The 14,333-nt window shown below is 44.1% G+C and overlaps 1 protein-coding gene and 2 long non-coding RNA genes across 3 annotated transcripts; 2 read left to right on the forward strand and 1 right to left on the reverse strand.

Annotated features, from left to right (window-relative positions):
• Positions 1-1,021: 1,021 nt before the first annotated feature.
• Positions 1,022-1,340, reverse strand: LOC135376434 (uncharacterized). The gene is made up of 2 exons (XR_010417690.1): positions 1,307-1,340; positions 1,022-1,248 (listed from the first exon to the last, which is right to left on the reverse strand). It is a non-coding gene; the product is annotated as an uncharacterized LOC135376434 (long non-coding RNA).
• Positions 1,341-7,846: 6,506 nt separating this feature from the next.
• LOC135376439 (uncharacterized) lies at positions 7,847-11,131 on the forward strand. Its single transcript, XR_010417691.1, has 3 exons — positions 7,847-8,028; positions 9,595-9,810; positions 9,876-11,131. It is a non-coding gene; the product is annotated as an uncharacterized LOC135376439 (long non-coding RNA).
• A 21-nt stretch (positions 11,132-11,152) lies between these two features.
• On the forward strand, positions 11,153-13,682 carry LOC135376438 (uncharacterized). Its single transcript, XM_064608935.1, has 2 exons — positions 11,153-13,397; positions 13,456-13,682. Exons 1-2 carry the CDS (start codon positions 11,153-11,155, stop codon positions 13,476-13,478), a joined length of 2,268 nt encoding a protein of 755 aa, XP_064465005.1. The 3' UTR covers positions 13,479-13,682.
• The last annotated feature ends 651 nt before the right edge of the window (positions 13,683-14,333 follow it).

Raw genomic sequence — 14,333 nt, forward strand, 5'->3', positions numbered from 1 at the left:
TTATCTTGGAAACGTCGGCCAGAAGTGAACAAGATGGCTGCAGGGAACATCCTGCTGTCCTGCACAATCCTTTTCAATGGGACCAGTGTAGCCAAGGTGTGAATTCATAGCGCCTTATGTATTCACAGATTCAAATGACACCTTGTGGTATTTGCTGTTGACCAGTTCTGTGGTTACGCGAACTAATTAATATTAAAGTCAGTAGTATAGATTCGAGCCCCACAACAACCACTTTTTTCTAATCCAGTTGTAGGAATTTCTAATCCACCAGCCATTTCTAATCCAGGTCAAGCCAGGTCTAATCCAGGCTCGACCCCTTCATGGTGATCCATCTAATTCCTATGTCATTGGCTGCCATTCATTGCCACATTTGCTCACTCGCTCATAAACACCAAAATTATCTATTCTATTCAATTCTAAGTCAGTTCATAGGCTTCCAAATCGCTCTTTTTCTAATCCAGTTCTAGGAATTTCTAATCCACCACCCAATTCAAATCTAGGTCAAGCCACTTCTAAGTCCTCTGGTTGGTTGGTCACAGCTCCATTCCTTCACACTGATTGACCAATCCAGGCTCCACCTCTTCATGGTGATCCATCTAATTTCTATGTGATTGGCTACCGTTCATTGCCACAACATCTGCTCACTCGCTCGTAGACACCAAAATGATCTATTCTATTGAATTCTAAGTCATAGGCTTCCAAATCGCTCACCTGTCCATAGGTCCGGGGGGTGGTCACTTCCATTCATTTCTAAAACCTAGTGATTGACCTATTGGCTTCCTCTCATACATGCTCAATAGACTCATTTGTCATTTCCACTCTCTAGTTACTCGGTCACACGCTTTCAACTGCATATTGCTTCATAATTTCAACCGCAACATAGACAGTCCCTCATGGGTCAATTCCATTCATTTCTGGGCCAGCTCACAAGCCCCCCCAAATTGCATATTCGCTTGGGACGCTTTCTAGTTAATCCAGGACAACGCTTCGGGACAGTAAGGACATAGAAAAACACGGGAAATAGTTTTCAACATTTATTAGACACATCATGGCATTCTCAGAGAGATTGTAGTTCTCTCTGGGGCACTTCCAGCACACTGGACATTTCCACCCCGCATCCATGGCGTTTTTCACATAAGTACCGTGTGGATCACCCAAGCGTTCGTCCTTCTCCATCCACGGCTCAGTCCCAGACCGCACGCGAGAACAGCATGTCACGGAAGTATCAGTTCTCTTCCTGCACATCTCCTGGAGCGAAAAAAGAACATTATGAGCTTCACTATTTACATCATCCATTTAAACTTACCATATTCACAGCTTCCGTAAGGGTAGGATTCGATGTTATTGCAGAGGTATCTCTTGTCGTCGTATGCCATCAGACTTCTTTTGACGTTTCTGATGGTGTACATGCACTGTTTCTTTCCAACGATTGATACTTGTTCGTTCGATACGCTCGTGTGATTGAACAAGGTATTGTAGTATGTCTCATGGAGGAGGTGCTTGCGTACAATATTCTTTTTGACCCCTTTAGCTCTTGCAATTTGCTTTCCTCCAGCTAATTTGATGGAATACATTTTAGCTTTCAAGCATATTACTTCTTCGATAGGTTCACTACCAGTTTCGCTTTTGAAAGCCCCAAGTCTCCCATGATTCTTTTCACTGTACAGTGGATGATCCCGGTCGAAGGAAGACAAATCTAAGTGGTCGTCAACGATCGCTCGTAACTGATCTTCGTAGTCCTTGCAGAATAGGCCGAGGATCAGAGAATCCGTGTCAAAGTAACAGGCAATCACTGGACAAGTGAGCTTACTCAGCAAGGTTTCGTAGTAGAATGAGTACATGGTTAATTTACTCAGTTCCAAAATCGTAAACCCAATCTGGAGCGGGAAATCGCATCGCACTTTTCTTTTGCGCATTTCGTACATGACACAATCCGGGGACAAAATTTCCATCCTCACGCATTCCGCCCGACTCCCGAGGCGACACGCCGTCTCCTCATCGAAGGGTACTCGAATGTCCCGCATGTTAAATTTATTTAAAAGCGTTCTTCCGAATACCGCATTATTTGAGAGTTTATAGCAATTTTTTTCGAACGTCGTGCTCGAGGCAACGCGTCTGGCAACATTGTCCTCGATGTAGGGACGCAGGAATGGTGCATGGCGAAATTTTAGAATTCTGTGAATTTTTGTCACTCTCATACCCAATCTACAATAGAGTGCGAGCAGCGCATAATGAACGACGTACTCGACCTTGTCCTTGCACGTGAGCAGCAGCTTTTTGCTGTTAGCTGGCTGATACATTAATTCTTCGAGAAGCCCTCGCTGGAATGGCGAGAGCCAATCCTTCGGGACGACCATCTTCTCAGGAGCCAGGGGAAAGTACCGTGTCAGTGCGTGGATAGATTTTGGATACTCCAAGTCACATACATACACGTAGCCAACGTCTGAATCAGTGGGGTGACGCATAAAATCCACGGAGCTAAAATCCTCGACCCATTTGAAATCACCAATTGGGAGGTGCTTTATCATACTGAATCCGTAAAGATTGTTGCAATCTATGTATGATATGTACACCTCCTCTTTATCGGGATCATAGCCACTACACAGAGGGTTATTGGCACGTAAATGACGCCTGCTCGCCTGACAGAGCCCACCTCTAACGCCCGATTCGATGGTTCTGTACATGTCCTCGTCGATGATTAACTCCAATTTTGCCTGCGTGTAATTTAGAGCGCATTGCCACGAATAGGATGCTAGAGAAACACAATGAAGCAATTCCAATCCACGTGTGCTGTAGCACAGACGTCGGAAGTGCTGCATCACGTCAGCATGTAATAGGGCATCCGTTTTCAGGTACAATGCATTATAATCCCGTAAACTCGAGCACCCAAAATGTTCAAATACATGCAGAGCGTACTGGTAGTCTTCGTCACTTATATCTTCCCCAGTTAGATCGTTTCGAAAGGCGGATTTTTCTGGCAAGGTCAATTCATCGTACACTGCAAAAGAACTAATATAGCTGTACGGGAATACACCTTTACGAAGCAAAATTTCGTAGTCATCTCCAAATGCCTGCTTAAGGCATTGGAACGCCTCTACACCCCCCATGCATTTGACAGTTTCCACAAGCTCCCCCAGCGACGAATTCAGGTACTGCATGGTATCTCTGAAGAGGAAGGTGCCAATTTCAAACGAACGAATTTTTTCCATGGAGCTGGCTACAATGAAGGGAGGTCGCTTCCACCCGAGAATGTGAAATTCCCGCAGCAGCCCGGCCAAATCGTAGGACAAATTGTGTACCATGATCGGCAATTTTTCCCTAGTCGTGCACGCGACGTTACAGGGGTTACACAAAGTTGCGATATAATTTGTCTCGCCCGCACTACAATGCTTCGAATGATCATGATGCCGGACACGGGGTAGATCTTCGGTAAACTCCTGTTTACAGTACGCACAGTGGGTAGCAGCTCTGTGCTCAGCGCATTGCTCATCATTCAGCACCATTGCGGCGGAGCAAGCGTTCAGGGCGATCATCTCATCTCGCATTTCCATGAGCGCCTTCACACACTGCTTTGCCGCATCTTCCCCATGGTGCGTCCTGATGCGCAACACCCTTGAGTCGTGGGTACGCACGAGCACGGCAGAAAAGCTAGAGGTGATGTGACGCTGCATGCCATCACTACTGGGCGCAAGTACGCTCTCCGTGTCCAGCGCGACAACGTAGTTGTACTGTTGCATGTACTGTATTTTAGTAAATTCTACAAAGTTTTCTCCGGGTTCACAAAATTCTAATAGGATTTCGTTCACGTCCGCGCAAAGGCGTCGATGTTTCGCCATGCTCTTTTCCTCGTTAAAAGAGCGAGTGCAACGTTCGCATACGAAACGCGTGTTCTTTCTCGTCAACAAACGCTCGAGGGACTTAATTCCGAAAAAATGCTCATCAACCTCCAATAAGTGAATTTTCTTTTCGCTTTCCAGTTTTGGGGGTCGCGACACGTGCACTCCCTGATCGACGTACGCGTACACGTACACAGATATCCTATTTTTCTCTTCGAACTCGTCCAGATCAGCGAATGAAACAGGGAAGTGACTAGGCCACCAGTACTCTGTTGCATAATTTTCATATTTTTTCCATCGGTTCCTTTCCTGTGGGTGCAAGAGGGCGAGCGTATTGTATTTAAAGCACTCGCCCTCCTTACGCTCTGGTAAAGGGACATTTGTTAGGACATTCCTACGACTAGCCAAATTAGTGGGAAGTACCCCATTGCACCCTAATTTTTTAGTTTTCACAGAGGAAATACACATTTGAACTTTTTGGACGTCAGTGGATACAAACCCACTACCCTCGCGCTGGTAATTTTCAATGCGCCCGGTGGACACCTGAGTCACATCCATCAAAGTATTTGCGATAGCTCTGTCGCTGTGGACTTCGCGAGCAAGCGCCATGAAATGAGCTATGTGTGCGGTTACATCCCCTCGATTTTCTTTCATCATTAGAACATCAGAACAAATGCAAAACCTAAAGGGTATCCTTTGCTCTCGCAAAATGGCAATTATATTGTGGAGGTGGTTCATTAAATATTGTCGCAAGTCCTCTACTCCCTGATCGTGAACAGATGCCAATAGCACAAACGCTTTGACGATACCTCGAAATGCGCTATCAGTTTGAAAGAAAGGCAGGAAGGAAATGTCCACATAGGGATGTGATCGCTCGACGTGAGCATGCAATGTGACAGGTGAAATGTCTGGAGAAGATGGTGAATTCTCTTCCAATGGCTCATCATCCCCGATATCATGAGGATCAAAAAAGCAGAACACGTATCTAGGCACTGAAAAAAAAAAAAGAAACACTAAGAAATCGTGCACCACAGAGCGTGGATGAAAAATACTTACTTTTGAAGCGAGCTCCGCACACTCCCGAAGCGATGCGAAGACTGCTGCCTCTTTACACATCCCCCCCACTTATATAGCGGCGACCTCGCTGCATGCCCCAACATGCACGGGTGCGAGGAGTCGTCATAGCCTAAAAATAACTTGCTCTGCATGTTCAAGGTCGCAGCTTGCCCTTGGCTTCACGTAATGCTCCGTCCGCCTACACCATTGCCGCACCTGAGCGCAAAGTTCGCTCTCATCACATGTCATTCCGATATGCAAGTTGATTTCATGATCAGGCACACAACCATCCCATTTTGGCTGTGGAATTTCAATAATATTACTTAAAAGAAACAAATTGCAGTGAAATGCTGATTCATCTCAGACAGGAATTTCTACCCTCAGTGTTAAACCCTCAGATACCAGCAATTCTGCTCAAATAGCAAAATAGCTATGACTTCAAAAATTAAACACATGCTAAACAAACTACCATCAACTGCTATCAGATAATTATTGCATAATGCTAAATACTCATTTGCATTGTCCCTGCGTGAAGAAAGCACAGGACAAGGGTACACAAATTCACTTAAACGATGAGGGAAAAGGCTTAAGACCTCAGGTCACCACACATCGCCACGCGGCTAGCACAACATGACACCAACAAGATACTAGCAGCGGGAAGAACTGCAACACTGCTAAACAAGTCCAGACATGCCATGATGACGTCACAAACCAGGAAAAAAGCACACGCGCGCGCACACACAGCAGCTCAGGAATGCACAAGGAGAAGTGCTTTATTGGAATTTCTACTCCTGGCTCAGACACCAACATTTCTGCTCAAATCTGCCATAACTGCAAGATTAAGCACTGCTTACTTCATCGAGCACCCATCAAAATCTAACAAACAAAAAACAAACAAACCCACTTTCCGTAATAGAACACTATTCAGCTTTACCAAGTGATTTTCTTCTGCTTTAGCAGTGAAAGAAGAAAAGAGCCATGAAAAATTACACGTACTTTTGCTTGAATAGCTATAAGAGATACAACAAAAAAAAACGAAGCACAGGCTGTGACAAAGGCACTCATTTCTGCTATCAGATAATTATTGCATAATGCTACATACACAGTCGCGTTGTCCCTGTGTAAAGAAAGCACAGGACAAGGGTACACAAATCGAATTGGGAAAATCACTTCTACTCGCGTAGCATAATACGATATACGCTGATTTTTTTTTTACGGGCGAAAATTGCAATAAGAAGCCACTGCTATGCAAGTGCAACAACCCTTATTTTTAAACCAACATTTTATGCAATACCACATAAATTTATCACTCGAGTCACATGAAAAGGCATACACAATGTACTTACTGGTTAAGTAGGGTCACAGTTGCACACACACACACACACAACACAGACACAACGAGCGACAGTGAAAAATAAGAAATTACACGCACTTCTGCTCGAATAGCAAAGTGTCAAGCATGACAAAACACATTTGCTACCACCAGAAAATTATTAAACAGAATAATACAATATTCGCAAAAATTAAGCTTGTGTGGCAAACACACAACCTGAGGAACACACCTATTCACATCTGCTTTCTGAATTTGTTATACAGGCGTGAGCGATTCGATAAGAATATAAAGCACGCTGCTTGGAGAAAGCATATATCATGTGTAGCTCAGTCTACTCTATTGAAAATGTGATAAACCTTATTTTTCAAACAAAAAAATCACAGTAGGCATAATATACGGCAATATCGGCAATATCACTGAAGTCAAACACATTGAACTTACTTGTCAAGTGGGGTCCCAGCTGCACAAACGCGCACACACACTCACACATTTTTAGTGCCTCACAACGAGCAAAAACACAAGCTCTATTCACAGCCACATAAATTCATATTATTCCTCACGTCAATAATTATCCAACCATCGTCAAGACGGGGAACACGCATATGCCAATGCGAAACAATAGGCCTTCCCGCCGGATGTAATACGATATCGCCAGTCGACCGTCCCAAAGCAAAAAAGAAACACAGCATCTCAGGAATGCATGTTGCCTATACATCCAAGAACAGCGCGCAGCAATTATAATACAGTATGGGATTCATTTCTTTGTACTTTTGTTTGCTTGCATATAAATATTTCACAAGAAATATTACAGAGTGTCAAAGGAGAACAGCATTCACTACACCCTGTAGCTCTTCTCGTTTTTAAACGAACCAGTTTTCATATGTTCATAACCACACTACCATTCACTAAATAGGGGAGTCACCATTGATTCAAATAAGATGTCATCGATTGCAAACTTCACGCAAGAATAAGCAACTGCTGCGCGCCGTATTTTTCTTATAATAAACACCAAATCTCGCCGTGTTAAACACCAATAGCAACGATTTTTTTTGTATTTTGTATTTATTTTTGTCGTTTTCCCCTGCAGGCACATTGTTTTATCACTTTAACAGCAGCAGATCAGAAATTTTTAATTTTTGATGACTCGCACAATGTATTGAGCTGCTGGAAACGGCAAAAATAAATACAAAATACAAAAAAATCGTTGCTATTGGTGTTTAACACGGCGAGATTTGGTGTTTATTATAAGAAAAATACGGCGCGCAGCAGTTGCTTATTCTTGCGTGAAGTTTGCAATCGATGACATCTTATTTGAATCAATGGTGACTCCCCTATTTAGTGAATGGTAGTGTGGTTATGAACATATGAAAACTGGTTCGTTTAAAAACGATAAGAGCTACAGGGTGTAGTGAATGCTGTTCTCCTTTGACACTCTGTAATATTTCTTGTGAAATATTTATATGCAAGCAAGCAAAAGTACAAAGAAATGAATCCCATTCTGTATTATAATTGCTGCGCGCTGTTCTTGGATGTATAGGCAACATGCATTCCTGAGATGCTGTGTTTCTTTTTTGCTTTGGGACGGTCGACTGGCGATATCGTATTACATCCGGCGGGAAGGCCTATTGTTTCGCATTGGCATATGCGTGTTCCCCGTTTTGACGATGGTTGGATAATTATTGACGTGAGGAATAATATGAATTTATGTGGCTGTGAATAGACCTTGTGTTTTTGCTCGTTGTGAGGCACTAAAAATGTGTGAGTGTGTGTGCGCGTTTGTGCAGCTGGGACCCCACTTGACAAGTAAGTTCAATGTGTTTGACTTCAGTGATATTGCCGATATTGCCGTATATTATGCCGACTGTGATTTTTTTGTTTGAAAAATAAGGTTTATCACATTTTCAATAGAGTAGACTGAGCTACACATGATATATGCTTTCTCCAAGCAGCGTGCTTTATATTCTTATCGAATCGCTCACGCCTGTATAACAAATTCAGAAAGCAGATGTGAATAGGTGTGTTCCTCAGGTTGTGTGTTTGCCACACAAGCTTAATTTTTGCGAATATTGTATTATTCTGTTTAATAATTTTCTGGTGGTAGCAAATGTGTTTTGTCATGCTTGACACTTTGCTATTCGAGCAGAAGTGCGTGTAATTTCTTATTTTTCACTGTCGCTCGTTGTGTCTGTGTTGTGTGTGTGTGTGTGTGCAACTGTGACCCCACTTAACCAGTAAGTACATTGTGTATGCCTTTTCATGTGACTCGAGTGATAAATTTATGTGGTATTGCATAAAATGTTGGTTTAAAAATAAGGGTTGTTGCACTTGCATAGCAGTGGCTTCTTATTGCAATTTTCGCCCGTAAAAAAAAAAATCAGCGTATATCGTATTATGCTACGCGAGTAGAAGTGATTTTCCCAATTCGATTTGTGTACCCTTGTCCTGTGCTTTCTTTACACAGGGACAACGCGACTGTGTATGTAGCATTATGCAATAATTATCTGATAGCAGAAATGAGTGCCTTTGTCACAGCCTGTGCTTCGTTTTTTTTTTTTTGTATCTCTTATAGCTATTCAAGCAAAAGTACGTGTAATTTTTCATGGCTCTTTTCTTCTTTCACTGCTAAAGCAGAAGAAAATCACTTGGTAAAGCTGAATAGTGTTCTATTACGGAAAGTGGGTTTGTTTGTTTTTTGCTTGTTAGATTTTGATGGGTGCTCGATGAAGTAAGCAGTGCTTAATCTTGCAGTTATGGCAGATTTGAGCAGAAATGTTGGTGTCTGAGCCAGGAGTAGAAATTCCAATAAAGCACTTCTCCTTGTGCATTCCTGAGCTGCTGTGTGTGCGCGCGCACGCGCGTGTGCTTTTTTCCTGGTTTGTGACGTCATCATGGCATGTCTGGACTTGTTTAGCAGTGTTGCAGTTCTTCCCGCTGCTAGTATCTTGTTGGTGTCATGTTGTGCTAGCCGCGTGGCGATGTGTGGTGACCTGAGGTCTTAAGCCTTTTCCCTCATCGCTTAAGTGAATTTGTGTACCCTTGTCCTGTGCTTTCTTCACGCAGGGACAATGCAAATGAGTATTTAGCATTATGCAATAATTATCTGATAGCAGTTGATGGTAGTTTGTTTAGCATGTGTTTAATTTTTGAAGTCATAGCTATTTTGCTATTTGAGCAGAAATGCTGGTATCTGAGGGTTTAACACTGAGGGTAGAAATTCCTGTCTGAGATGAATCAGCATTTCACTGCAATTTGTTTCTTTTAAGTAATATTATTGAAATTCCACAGCCAAAATGGGATGGTTGTGTGCCTGATCATGAAATCAACTTGCATATCGGAATGACATGTGATGAGAGCGAACTTTGCGCTCAGGTGCGGCAATGGTGTAGGCGGACGGAGCATTACGTGAAGCCAAGGGCAAGCTGCGACCTTGAACATGCAGAGCAAGTTATTTTTAGGCTATGACGACTCCTCGCACCCGTGCATGTTGGGGCATGCAGCGAGGTCGCCGCTATATAAGTGGGGAGGATGTGTAAAGAGGCAGCAGTCTTCGCATCGCTTCGGGAGTGTGCGGAGCTCGCTTCAAAAGTAAGTATTTTTCATCCACGCTCTGTGGTGCACGATTTCTTAGTGTTTCTTCTTTTTTTTTTCAGTGCCTAGATGCGTGTTCTGCTTTTTTGATCCTCATGATATCGGGGATGATGAGCCATTGGAAGAGAATTCACCATCTTCTCCAGACATTTCACCTGCCACATTGCATGCTCACGTCGAGCGATCACATCCCTATGTGGACATTTCCTTCCTGCCTTTCTTTCAAACTGATAGCGCATTTCGAGGTATCGTCAAAGCGTTTGTGCTATTGGCATCTGTTCACGATCAGGGAGTAGAGGACTTGCGACAATATTTAATGAACCACCTCCACAATATAATTGCCATTTTGCGAGCGCAAAGGATACCCTTTAGGTTTTGCATTTGTTCTGACGTTCTAATGATGAAAGAAAATCGAGGGGATGTAACCGCACACATAGCTCATTTCATGGCGCTTGCTCGCGAAGTCCACAGCGACGGAGCTATCGCAAATACTTTGATGGATGTGATTCAGGAGTCCACCGGGCGCATTGAAAATTACCAGCGCGAGGGTAGTGGGTTTGTATCCACTGACGTCCAAAAAGTTCAAATGTGTATTTCCTCTGTGAAAACTAAAAAATTCGGGTGCAATGGGGTACTTCCCACTAATTTGGCTAGTCGTAGGAATGTCCTAACAAATGTCCCTTTACCAGAGCGTAAGGAGGGCGAGTGCTTTAAATACAATACGCTCGCCCTCTTGCACCCACAGGAAAGGAACCGATGGAAAAAATATGAAAATTATGCAACAGAGTACTGGTGGCCTAGTCACTTCCCTGTTTCATTCGCTGATCTGGACGAGTTCGAAGAGAAAAATAGGATATCTGTGTACGTGTACGCGTACGTCGATCAGGGAGTGCACGTGTCGCGACCCCCAAAACTGGAAAGCGAAAAGAAAATTCACTTATTGGAGGTTGATGAGCATTTTTTCGGAATTAAGTCCCTCGAGCGTTTGTTGACGAGAAAGAACACGCGTTTCGTATGCGAACGTTGCACTCGCTCTTTTAACGAGGAAAAGAGCATGGCGAAACATCGACGCCTTTGCGCGGACGTGAACGAAATCCTATTAGAATTTTGTGAACCCGGAGAAAACTTTGTAGAATTTACTAAAATACAGTACATGCAACAGTACAACTACGTTGTCGCGCTGGACACGGAGAGCGTACTTGCGCCCAGTAGTGATGGCATGCAGCGTCACATCACCTCTAGCTTTTGTGCCGTGCTCGTGCGTACCCACGACTCAAGGGTGTTGCGCATCAGGACGCACCATGGGGAAGATGCGGCAAAGCAGCGTGTGAAGGCGCTCATGGAAATGCGAGATGAGATGATCGCCCTGAACGCTTGCTCCGCCGCAATGGTGCTGAATGATGAGCAATGCGCTGAGCACAGAGCTGCTACCCACTGTGCGTACTGTAAACAGGAGTTTACCGAAGATCTACCCCGTGTCCGGCATCATGATCATTCGAAGCATTGTAGTGCGGGCGAGACAAATTATATCGCAACTTTGTGTAACCCCTGTAACGTCGCGTGCACGACTAGGGAAAAATTGCCGATCATGGTACACAATTTGTCCTACGATTTGGCCGGGCTGCTGCGGGAATTTCACATTCTCGGGTGGAAGCGACCTCCCTTCATTGTAGCCAGCTCCATGGAAAAAATTCGTTCGTTTGAAATTGGCACCTTCCTCTTCAGAGATACCATGCAGTACCTGAATTCGTCGCTGGGGGAGCTTGTGGAAACTGTCAAATGCATGGGGGGTGCAGAGGCGTTCCAATGCCTTAAGCAGGCATTTGGAGATGACTACGAAATTTTGCTTCGTAAAGGTGTATTCCCGTACAGCTATATTAGTTCTTTCGCAGTGTACGATGAATTGACCTTGCCAGAAAAATCCGCCTTTCGAAACGATCTAACTGGGGAAGATATAAGTGACGAAGACTACCAGTACGCTCTGCATGTATTTGAACATTTTGGGTGCTCGAGTTTACGGGATTATAATGCATTGTACCTGAAAACGGATGCCCTATTACATGCTGACGTGATGCAGCACTTCCGACGTCTGTGCTACTGCGCACGTGGATTGGAATTGCTTCATTGTGTTTCTCTAGCATCCTATTCGTGGCAATGCGCTCTAAATTACACGCAGGCAAAATTGGAGTTAATCATCGACGAGGACATGTACAGAACCATCGAATCGGGCGTTAGAGGTGGGCTCTGTCAGGCGAGCAGGCGTCATTTACGTGCCAATAACCCTCTGTGTAGTGGCTATGATCCCGATAAAGAGGAGGTGTACATATCATACATAGATTGCAACAATCTTTACGGATTCAGTATGATAAAGCACCTCCCAATTGGTGATTTCGAATGGGTCGAGGATTTTAGCTCCGTGGATTTTATGCGTCACCCCACTGATTCAGACGTTGGCTACGTGTATGTATGTGACTTGGAGTATCCAAAATCTATCCACGCACTGACACGGTACTTTCCCCTGGCTCCTGAGAAGATGGTCGTCCCGAAGGATTGGCTCTCGCCATTCCAGCGAGGGCTTCTCGAAGAATTAATGTATCAGCCAGCTAACAGCAAAAAGCTGCTGCTCACGTGCAAGGACAAGGTCGAGTACGTCGTTCATTATGCGCTGCTCGCACTCTATTGTAGATTGGGTATGAGAGTGACAAAAATTCACAGAATTCTAAAATTTCGCCAGGCACCATTCCTGCGTCCCTACATCGAGGACAATGTTGCCAGACGCGTTGCCTCGAGCACGACGTTCGAAAAAAATTTCTATAAACTCTCAAATAATGCGGTATTCGGAAGAACGCTTTTAAATAAATTTAACATGCGGGACATTCGAGTAGCCTTCGATGAGGAGACGGCGAGTCGCCTCGGGAGTCGGGCGGAATGCGTGAGGATGGAAATTTTGTCCCCGGATTGTGTCATGTACGAAATGCGCAAAAGAAAAGTGCGATGCGATTTCCCGCTCCAGATTGGGTTTACGATTTTGGAACTGAGTAAATTAACCATGTACTCATTCTACTACGAAACCTTGCTGAGTAAGCTCACTTGTCCAGTGATTGCCTGTTACTTTGACACGGATTCTCTGATCCTCGGCCTATTCTGCAAGGACTACGAAGATCAGTTACGAGCGATCGCTGACGACCACTTAGATTTGTCTTCCTTCGACCGGGATCATCCACTGTACAGTGAAAAGAATCATGGGAGACTTGGGGCTTTCAAAAGCGAAACTGGTAGTGTACCTATCGAAGAAGTAATATGCTTGAAAGCTAAAATGTATTCCATCAAATTAGCTGGAGGAAAGCAAATTGCAAGAGCTAAAGGGGTCAAAAAGAATATTGTACGCAAGCACCTCCTCCATGAGACATACTACAATACCTTGTTCAATCACACGAGCGTATCGAACGAACAAGTATCAATCGTTGGAAAGAAACAGTGCATGTACACCATCAGAAACGTCAAAAGAAGTCTGATGGCATACGACGACAAGAGATACCTCTGCAATGACATCGAATCCTACCCTTACGGAAGCTGTGAATATGGTAAGTTTAAATGGATGATGTAAATAGTGAAGCTCATAATGTTCTTTTTTCGCTCCAGGAGATGTGCAGGAAGAGAACTGATACTTCCGTGACATGCTGTTCTCGCGTGCGGTCTGGGACTGAGCCGTGGATGGAGAAGGACGAACGCTTGGGTGATCCACACGGTACTTATGTGAAAAACGCCATGGATGCGGGGTGGAAATGTCCAGTGTGCTGGAAGTGCCCCAGAGAGAACTACAATCTCTCTGAGAATGCCATGATGTGTCTAATAAATGTTGAAAACTATTTCCCGTGTTTTTCTATGTCCTTACTGTTCCGAAGCGTTGTCCTGGATTAACTAGAAAGCGTCCCAAGCGAATATGCAATTTGGGGGGGCTTGTGAGCTGGCCCAGAAATGAATGGAATTGACCCACGAGGGACTGTCTATGTTGCGGTTGAAATTATGAAGCAATATGCAGTTGAAAGCGTGTGACCGAGTAACTAGAGAGTGGAAATGACAAATGAGTCTATTGAGCATGTATGAGAGGCAGCCAATAGGTCAATCACTAGGTTTTAGAAATGAATGGAAGTGACCACCCCCCGGACCTATGGACAGGTGAGCGATTTGGAAGCCTATGACTTAGAATTCAATAGAATAGATCATTTTGGTGTCTACGAGCGAGTGAGCAGATGTTGTGGCAATGAACGGTAGCCAATCACATAGAAATTAGATGGATCACCATGAAGGGGTGGAGCCTGGATCGGTCAATCAGCGTGAAGGAATGGAGCTGTGACCAACCAACCAGAGGACTTAGAAGTGGCTTGACCTAGATTTGAATTGGGTGGTGGATTAGAAATTCCTAGAACTGGATTAGAAAAAAGAGCGATTTGGAAGCCTATGAACTGACTTAGAATTGAATAGAATAGATAATTTTGGTGTTTATGAGCGAGTGAGCA

Source organism: Ornithodoros turicata, unplaced genomic scaffold, assembly GCF_037126465.1.
Source record: "Ornithodoros turicata isolate Travis unplaced genomic scaffold, ASM3712646v1 ctg00001091.1, whole genome shotgun sequence".
Classification (NCBI taxonomy): Eukaryota; Metazoa; Arthropoda; class Arachnida; order Ixodida; family Argasidae; genus Ornithodoros; species Ornithodoros turicata.